We start from the raw sequence: 11,116 nt of genomic DNA on the forward strand, positions 1-11,116 counted from the left end.
CAAATCGATACCTGTAGCACTAAATTTGCTGACGAGGTGTGATCCCTCTAATACTAATTTTGCTGACGAGGTGTGACATGTGCTTATGAGGTGTGACACGTGGCATGCCACGTAGGATGAGGGACGAGACTGAACTCAAAATAAAAATTTGAGGACTAAGTCACTTTGATAGTATAGAGATGAAATTGAACCTCAGTTAATTATTCAGGAATGAAAATAGCTATTCCACCTTCAAAATGGCTCTCACAACCCAAAACAAGCCAAGCGCGCCAAAAAATCCGATTCCATCTAGAGGCCAAAAGGTTGCCTCTGTCTGGCATCGCCTGGTGGACAATCCAGACAGGCAGACGGCACCACCATAGCCTGATGGCGATGTCAAGCTGGACCAAGCCCCGCCCGAAACGCCCGCAGACTCATCTTGCACCGCCTGCCACATCACATCCGCAGATCCTCTGATGGACGGCTACAAGCACTCCGAAGCCCATACACCGGGTTCACGGCTGCGCGCTGGGGATTGGCCTGTCTCGTCTCCTTCCTCACCGCACGGCAAGCCTCCTCTCGCCTCTGCAGCGAACGAAGCCTCACGAATTCCCCAATCCTCCCCGATCCCGACCAACCCGCATCAACGGATTTCGATTGCTTCCAGCTCGGGCCTTCCAATCGCCTCGCACGCTTCCGTTTGCTTCACATTATGCGCGCGCTTAACCTAGCATTTGATCTGATTTAATTTGATTCTACCGGTCGGTCCGATTCCGAGGAGGAGGCGAGCGTAGTGGTGTTTGCGCGGCCATGGCGGCCTCGTCCTCAGCGGCGGCGGCGTCCCTGGACGCCTGGTGGGACGATGTGAACAACTCACCGCTGTGGCAGGACCGCACCTTCCACGCCCTCGCCTTGCTCTACGGCGTCGTCGCAGTCGTAGCCCTAGTAAGTCCAAACCAGCCCCACTCGATCTTACCCTCCTGCTTAGCTTGCCCATCCAATTAGGGCTGGATTTAGTTTTGAACTATGAGATAATGTGAGGATGAGGGGTCGTGCGGTTGAACATAGCAGTTTCAAATGTTCTGAACTCTGAATCCAGCGCATAGGTTTTACACTCGGTTTTGAACCTAGGAAATTGTCCGGGAATCATCTAGCGTGATGTATATTTCAAATGTGATGGAAACTAAGACGATGGTTATCGATCTCATTAGGTCATCTGATATGAATTTTTGTCAGGTCCAACTGATAAGAATCGAGTGTAGGGTGCCTGAGTTTGGGTGGACAACACAGAAGGTGTTTCATTTCCTAAACTTCATTGTAAACAGCGGTGAGTTTATTGTAGTGCTTACCCACTGCTTACTCAGTACACCATAGTCATCCGATCCATGATTTATGGCCAACTTGTGTTTATGTTTGTAGTGAGGTCAACTGTGTTTGTACTGCGGCGGAATGTGCACCTTGTACACCCTGAGGTTTGTGGAAGGAGGTTATTCATGTTTCTCTTCTATCAGTTGGTGGGAAACAACTGGAGTAATGTGTAATAATACCGTATTGTAGATATTCCAACATGTGCTTATTGATTTGCCTGGCCTAGCATTCTTCACGACCTATGCTCTGTTGGTGCTCTTTTGGGCTGAAATCTACTATCAGGTTAGGTTTCACTCAAGGTGTTTTGGTATTGTTCCATGACTACTTCTGTGCTCATTGTTTCATGCTGATGTTTGCTAGGCACGTGCAATGTCGACTGATGGGCTCCGACCAGCTTTCTATACGATCAATGGAGTTGTCTACACCATTCAGGTAAGTTGCATATTCGGGTTTCTCACTGATGGGCTTATAACAAATTTTAAGTTTTTCTCATATTGACTCTAATCTCTATATGTCAAAGGATAAAAGGTGTCAGTAATCAGTCTGCTGATGATCAAAAGTAAACTGATTACATGGACCACTTGGGAACACTTTTATAGATTAGAGAACTAATGAGTATGACAACCTGATGCTTGATTGTTCATAATCAAGGAAGTTCTGGTCCATGTCTTATTTACAGTGGTTTCGTCGTTTATAATTTTTGGGACTATTATATGGTAAGATGTCACAAAAATAACACAGTAAATTAAGGAAATGCTATAGTTTAACTGGACTGTCCAAACGAGAGTGATGAGTGTAATGACTACTTGTCACTGCTGCATGAATGCCCAGGTAACCTTATATACTACTGCACAATATTCAGTTCATTGCTTGATATGCTATATTGCTATAGCTTCTCAAGTGGCACTCTTTTGTAGAGTATTTCTCAATAGGTATTTAAAAATCAAGGAATTATTATGAGATGCTGCTTCTTATTTCTTTTGTGATATTCTTGAATGAACTGACTTGTAAAATTTCAGATAGTACTGTGGCTGCTCACGTGGTGGAAACCGGTTCAAGCTGTGATCATTTTGTCAAAGATGTTCTTTGCAGGTAATGTACTTATTTCCTTTGGCTTCCCCTGCAGGCTGCAGCACTATGTTTTGCACTGTAAGAGCAATAAATACTGTGCAATGTGAAACCATATGAATTATTATTGTTTTGGGGCACCATGAAGTATAAAATTTGGACATAGTAAACAATACCTGATTAGCAAATTCCGGAAACTACATTTGTAACCTTAGTTCCTTGTGTGTTGAGTTATTTGAAGCAAATTATATTGCAGTCTAGGATTTTATATTGTGTGCTTGTTTATCTCTGCTACTAACATGGAGCTACTTTTCAGCTACATCCTTATTCGCTGCTTTTGGTTTCCTTCTCTACGGAGGGAGGTAACAACTCATTCCTTGATATGTTATGGTTCTTTATCAAATGGGAACTATGCCATCGAAGAAACTAGATATTATTTTCCTTTGGCCTTAAGCATTATGGTTAAACAGCTGCTACAGAAAACAAGAAAATCAGCTTGCACACTAGTATAAGAGCAAGAGATTTTCTGTATACGTCTGTCCCTTGATTTCTGCTACATGAGGGTGCTTGCAAAGTTATAACTATTTCCCATGCACTAAATGCGTCAGGTGCCTATGTAAAATGTGGCAATGCAAATAATTATGGGCCTGTAGTTTTCTGTTATGTTGTGCTGATCATTTTGATATCAGAGAAATTATTAATAACTTTGTGTATATCCTTTGTAGGCTCTTCCTGATGTTGCAGCGTTTCCCTGTTGAGTCAAAAGGTCGGCGTAAAAAGTTGAATGAGGTACTTTGCTACCAGTTGTTTTGCACTCTAGAAATTTCTAGATTACTTGTATGTTTAACATTGTCACCTTTTTATGTAGGTTGGCTATGTGACTACCATATGCTTTGGTTGCTTCTTGATCAGATGTGTAATGGTAAATCCTATGCAGTGCCCACTTAGATTTTGAAATAACAAATAGCATACTGACTTACTGTCTCTATCTTGCAGATGTGCTTTAGTGCATTTGATAAAGGAGCTGATCTTGATGTTCTGAACCATCCAATCCTGAACTTCTTTTACTACTTGGTAGGTTTTTCACTCACATGAACTGTTAGTATCTGCAATTTTATTTCAGATTACTTGGTATTGCTTTGCAGATTCAGATTTCACTTTCATTTGTTTGATGGTATTTTAGATATTGCTGTCCTGTAGGAGATGGTTTTGTTATGAATATATAAATGTTAGGGCATTTCAATCATATAGACTTAGCAGTATTGTTGGAGCATGTATGAACTTACTTTGTGATATCATTTATATCTCTTATGATCAATCATTGCACTTGCTGATATTATTTACTGCTTGTGTTCATTCTGTCTTTACAGCTGGTTGAGATTGTACCATCGTCTTTGGTGCTGTTCATCTTAAGGAAACTACCGCCAAAACGTGGGATCGCACAGTACCATCCAATCCATTAGTCAGTAACGTTGATGGTCCATTTCTAACAGTTCCACCAATTGTTAAAGAAAAAAAGATCAAATGTGAGATATGTTCTAGTACCTTTTTGTAGGTTAGTAGCTTTTTGAAGTCTTGCAAATATAGCTTGTTAAAATTGTAAAATCCCGCTGTCATTGCAATCCCAAATGTCACTAACACAACTGTTTCACCGGCCAATACGGGTTTCCATCTGTAAACTTCAGAACAGTCAAGGACTGATAATTTTGGCGATGGAGAAATTATGTTTGATAGTATTGGCTACTTCAGAAGAACGATAGCTGCTCTGGGATTGTATCCAACCCCTTTATATCTGAAGGGAAATTGCTTCATCTCTCCCAATCCCAAGAGGTTGGACCTGAACCTGATCCTCATCCACTGACACAAGCTTGTCTGTATGTCAATGGCTAAACTGATGCTTCTCAAATTCTGATGGGACCTGAAGATACTGGACCACCTGCACATCTTAAGACTGATTGATGCAAGTGGGCACACGGTGTGTGAAAGGAATAGATGGGCTTATCAAACAGACAAAAGCACACACCTGTCCAACGACCAATCACAGGAGCAAGCATCAAAATTCAGAGAACCAGAAGAACAGGTTGGCCGGCGGACAGCCGAGGGGAACGGGAAGGATTTGAACGGTCTCCCTGCTCATCTTACCTACTCGCCTGTTCAGAGAGGCTTCCACTCTGACTAGCTGGTGGTGTGGTGCATCCATTATTTGCATTTCTTTTTCCGAACAGAAAACGTGTCAGTGCTGGCTGGGGCGCCGGCAGAAATTGGGGACGAAATGATTGGGGCACACCACGACAGGCCCGGCCGGAAGCACGAGTCGGTGTCGACGCACCCGTGCGCGGACGGCTGGTTTCAAAATTTGAGAGGCAGCTCTGCTCTTTTGTGTCGCGCAGCGGCGGCGCGCTCGGCTCGACAGCAACGTTTGGGTCCCCGGGGAAGCCGGAATGGAGGCCCGGCGAATCAGCCGTCCGGGAATCCATTACCGCTCTTTTTTTTTTCTTTCTTCTTTTTGGCAGCAAAGCTTAGTGATCCATCAAACGCATTGTGCGTGAACAACAATGCTGCTGGTGCGTGCCTACGGATGCCACTTTTCCTCCGAGTGATCTACCAACGCAGAGCACGGCAGTTCGTGCGGTCGTACTGTACACCGGACACGGTGCTTGAAAGGTCAAAGACGATGCAGCCTCGCTCCACCTGTAACGTAGATCAGAGGAATCAGACGGTGAATAATGTTGTTGATCCTCACACACAACAGTCAGTCCACAGTACAGTACCCTTCCACCAAACTTGGAAAAACAGAGCAAAAATAGACGTACTGAAACAGACAAATGGACGGGCTTATTCATTCGGTACCACGGTTACTAAAATCGCTAGTTGGAATATTTGGGCCTAGTCCATTTAAATTTAAATAATTCCTATAAAATCTCAAAGGCCCATTAGTGCATAAGTGTATGGCAACAAGTTAGTCCCACCTTGTTAGTGGAAGTGGACGGAACCTAACTTAAATAGTTGGATGCTCTCCATCCTGGAGGGCGCGGGCGCCTGTTATCTCGGGCGAAAGAGCCGGTCTCGGGCGAAGGACGTGCGACGTGCGCATGAAAGGTCCTGCAAGGAACACAAAACTTAGACAGGTTCGGGCCGCGAGGCGCGTAATACCCTACGTCCTGTATGGTCTGTTTCGAGAGGGTCCTAACCGATACCAACCAAGGAATCGTACCAGAACATATCTTGAGTAGATTCCTTCTGCATCGATTAGTACGAGATAAATAAGAGATAAGACGGATTTTACACAATCCCGTGGCCCCGGGTCTAACAAGCCCACGAGCTCTTTGTAACTGAGTACTGCAGGCTTATCGAGTACTTTTTGAAATAGTCTTCGGCTTCTTCTGAAGCTCCGTCTTGAAGTCCTTCTTCAAGTACTCACTTGGCTGCATCGAAGCTATGAGGTGCTTATGCCCCGAATTATATCGTTGATATGGTGTGCGATTGAAAAATCGCACTCCATATAGAGTAGCCCCCGACCCTTAGGTTGAATCGTAGACTCAGGCTGAGGGTTGCATTAGTATGAAATTCTCCTTACTTTTCAAATAAATTTGAAAAATAAGTAGTCGATGCCACGTATCCCGCAGCCCCCGAGCCTTCAATCCAAATCTCTCGAATTTGGAAATAAGGATCTAAAAGCCGTGGCATGCAGTGAAAAAATGTGCCCATGTTAAACAATTGGAGCGATGGTACAAATAATGGAAATTAGATTTCTAGAATTCGAAAAACCTCTTTTTTCGGGACAATAGTCTCAGAAAAAATGATTAATCGAATAATGAAAGTACGCCTAGAGGGGGGGTGAATAGGCGATCGTCGTTTAAAACCTGCACACAAAAACTCAGTCCGAGGCTGCCTGGCGGACTGTCCGCTGGGAGGTCTCGGGAATGGAATGCAATCTTTCGAAAGATAAAACTTGTATACCAAAATCTACTTGAATAGAAAGACTCTAATACAAGTGAGGAACATTAAATGCAGATACAATCTAGCTCAAAGTAAGTACACAAGTAGATCGGGCAAGAATGCTAGACGTTGGTAAGTATAACAAAAACACAAGAATGAAGTAAGGTAATCAAGCACAAGAGACACAAGATTTTCACCCGAGGTTCGAATCCACTCAAGGATTCTACGTCCCCGTTGACGAGTCCACAAAGGACCGGGTTCCTCTCAACCCTTTCCTCTCTCAAGCAACCACAAAGGTCAAATTTGAGCTCTTTACTAGCCACAAGGGGTAATACAAACTTCTCAATCCAATCACACCACGAGTTGGTTGTACTTGAGCACCTCTAACCGTTTAGGAGCCAAGCTCCAAGAGTAATAGATGTAGAAAGCGATGGAGAGTGCCAAGAGATGCCCAAGAGAGGTGAATCTCTTGGGAAGAACTCGAATCTTGCTTGAATCTTGCTCAAACCTAACCCTAGACTAAGGATTTGGAGTGGAGAAGCTAGGGTTTCACTTTGGGGAGCTTTGGAGTGCTTAGAATGTGCTTGAGACTTGGTTTAACTGGTTAGGCAAGAGTATATTTCGTTTGGGGGTCGTGGGGTATATATATTGCCTCACTGGAAACTAGCCGTTAGGCTGATTTCCAGTGACCTGGCGGACTGTCCGCCAGGAGCCCTCGGAATTTCATAGAATGCTTCAAGGCTTACACTATGGATTTGATTTATTGGTGATCTTCCACATACTTTCCACATCCCCCTTGATAGTACGGTATGCCTAAACTCAAGAAAATATAAAACAAAGAATTTTCTCCGCTTGCAACCCTTTTCTTGATCCGGTACCGTTCTCCAAATTTGAATAATCATTGGGATTCACTCCTTTTCTTTTCTCCTTTTTGTTTCCATGACCCCTGCTCATTATACTCAATTGAAACATTAGATACTCATTTAGATTGTTATTAATCACTAAAATAGGTCATTAGGCCTAGATGCACTTTCAAATAATGTATCCAAAAATCCACCAAACGACCCCTCAGCTTCCGAATATTCCCTTTGACAATTCGTTCCCTTTCGGAACAGTAAATCAGAACCCAGCCGCCGGTTATTTAACGCCGCGGTAACTTGGAGGGTAAAATCCGTGCTTCCAATTCTGCAATCCGCCAAGAACTTGCCAAATCCCCAAAACAGAATAGCGATCCGCCTTCATCCTCTTGAAGAACCCCAACCCTCCCAAACTTCCCCGCCCCTCTCCCCACAGCCCCCGAGCAACTCGTGGCGAGCGGATCCAGAGATGGCGCCCAAGAAATCGGAGAAGGATGGGAAGAATAAAGAGGCGCAGCCGCCAACCGGGGAGTGGACACACAGTAAGTGCTCCCTCAACGAACTCAATAGACTTCTTTCTGAGGGGTTGCTCCAAGACAAGAATCTTGTCAATTGGCGCCCCTCATTCCGTGAACCTTTTCTTATGGAAAATGTTGACGAAATCGTCACATTTTACCATTTTGCCGAACGGGGTCTGGCCCTCCCCTCTTGCTCTTTCTTCCGTGGCCTGCTTTACTATTACGAGCTTGAGCTCCATCATCTCAACCCGAACTCCATTTGCCACATCTCGATTTTTATCCATTTCTGTGAAGCCTTCCTTAGAATCGAACCCCATTGGGACCTTTTCCGCTTCCTTTTCCAGGTCAAACCTCAACCCACCTCCAAGAATCCATCCGTTGTAGGGAGCGCCGGCATCCAACTGAGACAGCAGACCGGCGACAAGTACCTATCATACAAATTCCCCTCCAACATTCCCGAGTGGAAGAATCATTGGTTCTATATCAAAAACCATGCCCCCAACTCCCAGAAAAATCAAATAATCCACCTGTTGTGAGGCCGGAGTGGAATATTGAGCTTTCCAGGGGGGACATGGATCAAGTTGAAGGATTGTTAGACACCATAGAAGCTCATAAGCTGATGGGAGTAACCGGCACGTCCGTTATGTTCTCCTTCTTCAAATGCCGAGTCCAGCCAATCCAGCAGCGCCACAAACATGGATTCGAGTACACGGGCGCTGAAGATCCATCTCGCATGTGCGCAGAGGAGCTGTCAGACGACGCCACACTCCTCCGAGTCAAGCGGGTGCTGCTGGACGTGGACGCCGTCCCCTACGTCCCAGGTTTATTTTTCGCGCGAAGTCCTCCAAAACCGGTGAGTATTCGACTACTTTTTATTGGAAACAAACTCTATTCTGCCGCTACTAACTGAAAACCATCTGCAGGGGCACACAGAGTTGTACCGCAGCTACCCGCCGAAACCCGACATCCCTCGGCCGGACCACCTTCTCCCCAGCGCTGCTGTCGAAGCAAAGAGGGCTCGGATAGCCCAGGCTCTGCACAACAGTGAGTCCACGGAGGACGGGAGCCCCCTGGCAGAGAAGGAAACTGAGGGGGAGGTGAGGAGGACAACTCCCCCAGACCGGCCGTGGAGTTGACCGGAACTCTGCCTCAGGTCCCGCAAGGTCGTCGGGTGATGCGCAAGCGGAAAGCGGAAGTAGTCGAGTCTTCCAGGTATGAGTTTGCTGACTTGTTGAATTGCCAAACATTAGTATGATTACACGCTGACAATATCCAATTGTAGTCCTTCCGCTTCTCCACCCAGGACCGAGCTCGAAGAAGTGGAAACAGATCCAGCATCTTCTGCAACTGTGACCATTGCCGTGGCGGGCACCGCGCCATCAGCTGGTGTGACCCCGCCACCGGCGACGAGCACCCCGCGACGGGCCATGCGGGGGAAGAAGGCTGTTATGAAGAAGTCAACGCTGTAAGTTTGCATCTTGTAGCATAGTGAACATTCTACTTTGTTCGACTTGTACGATGATATTGCTGAATCGGCTTTATTAGGTCTGCAAGTGCCTCTCCACCCAAGTCGAAACCAGCCACGACTACTCCAGCCCCCGAGCCATCAGCCCCAAGAGAGTCCATGCCCACGGAGCCAGCCACGGCTACTCCAGCCCCCGAGCCATCAGCCCCGGGAGAGTCGACGCCCGCGGAGCCAGCCCCCGAGGCAGACGCGACGCTGCCCGACTTGCCGCCTCCCGACCTCCAACAAGGCGAAGCCAGAGCTGGTGGCGAGGAACAAGTCGAGGCCCCTGATGCCACCCCTACGGATGGCACAGCTAAACATCTAACCGCCTCGGGCTGGCTGCTTAGACCCCAGGCGTTATGTACTGAAAGCCTCCTGACTTGCAGGTGCCGAGCAATCGCCTCCTGAAGAAGCCGCGGGGACCTCGACTCCTAGAGAGCTGCTGATGACCGGGCCCAGGTACCAGAATGTCATCACCACGGATCTGGTGGATGACCCAATGCTGACGGCCAGTAATATAAAGACCTTCAAGCAGTCATACAAGGAACTGTACGATTATTCCATGGTAAGACGTGACAACTCCTCTGCTTGTAGTTGTTGTCGAATGGCTTGTTTTTAAACTCCCCCCTGTGCAGAACGTGATCACTCACTCACAGAAGAAAACCGAGAAGCTGAAAGCCGTTGTGAGTGGTCACCGGGAGCTTGCTGCCAAAGACAAGCGCATATCCGAAGAGCTGATGAAGAATTGCTATCTCCATAGGGAGCTCGACATGCTGAAGCAGGAACGAACTCGAGAGACATGGCTTCTCAAGAACGACCTGCGAAACCTCGAGAAAGCCAACTCCGAGCTCCAAAAACAACTCGAAGATCAAAAGATGACGCACCAGGAGCAGCTCAAAGAGCAGAAGAAAGCGCACCAAGATAAGCCCTTGCTTCCCTCGAGTACTTTCCCTTAACGGGTTTCCTTGGACACTGAAAATATCTTCACCGCAGAGCTTAGGAAAACCTTAAAATACAAAGAAGAGCTGCTTACTAACGTGAAGAATATGCTGTATCGCCGTACAAATGACGTCGAGAGGCTGCAGAAGGCAGTCGCCGATACTGAAGAATAGTTCGCCGACTGTCTTTGGCAAATCAAGACGCTGGGCGAGGAGAAGGGGCGGCGGGAGAAAGAACTGGAGATTCTCAGGGAAGCCGCCCAGACGCTCGTGGATATGGTGGCTCCAGCAGAAGAGGGTGAAGCAGACAAGCAGCCCCTGCTGGAACGACTTCGCGGGGCGCCGGAAAGAGTCGTCAAGTTTCTTGCAGAGGTCCCGGTCGCATGCGTCAGCCATGCCTTTGCATTTGTAAAATCCTTTTGGCCAGAAGCTTCGCTGGGAATGTTCGCGCAGGGAGTGGCTGCGGAGTGCACTGAAGAGCAGTTCAACGAGTACCTCCAAGAAGCCTAACCTGTAGTAGAATAGATAGTACAAAGTGTACTGCAAGATTAGGGTGTAAAGAACAAGTACTCATTGTCTTGTATATATTCTTATTTGGTGTCTCTACTTGTGTGTGCCTTAGCTGAATTGTCATCCAGGCTTAGAGGCTAAGTAGTAGACACTACCCCGGGTGCACCGACCCTGGAAGTAGTCGTAGTAGCTCCAAGTAGGAACCCCAACTAACAAGTTAGCCATAACCCAATCGGGCAGGTCTAACCTGTTAGGAAAGAACGCGAGCATCGTCGCGATATTGCTGTGTTTATGGCAACGAAAATGAAACTACCTCGAGTGCGCTGACTCTGGGTGTAGTCGAGATTGCTTCTCGTGTGAGCGCATCCAACAAGTTAGGTATAAACCAATTGAGCGGATCGAATTTGTTGGGAAAGAACGCGAGCATTGTCG

General features: G+C 46.6%; 1 protein-coding gene across 1 annotated transcript; it reads left to right on the top strand.

The window, feature by feature from the left end:
* Nucleotides 1–492: 492 nt before the first annotated feature.
* Nucleotides 493–4,158, top strand: LOC112874778 (tobamovirus multiplication protein 3-like). The gene is made up of 11 exons (XM_025938299.1): nucleotides 493–924; nucleotides 1,216–1,306; nucleotides 1,399–1,451; nucleotides 1,537–1,629; nucleotides 1,708–1,779; nucleotides 2,367–2,439; nucleotides 2,732–2,777; nucleotides 3,141–3,204; nucleotides 3,284–3,337; nucleotides 3,412–3,489; nucleotides 3,786–4,158. The coding sequence occupies exons 1-11, from the start codon at nucleotides 790–792 to the stop codon at nucleotides 3,876–3,878; spliced, it is 852 nt and encodes a 283-aa protein (XP_025794084.1). The 5' UTR covers nucleotides 493–789; the 3' UTR covers nucleotides 3,879–4,158.
* Nucleotides 4,159–11,116: the final 6,958 nt, after the last annotated feature.

Source organism: Panicum hallii, chromosome 9 (genome assembly GCF_002211085.1).
Source record: "Panicum hallii strain FIL2 chromosome 9, PHallii_v3.1, whole genome shotgun sequence".
Classification (NCBI taxonomy): Eukaryota; Viridiplantae; Streptophyta; class Magnoliopsida; order Poales; family Poaceae; genus Panicum; species Panicum hallii.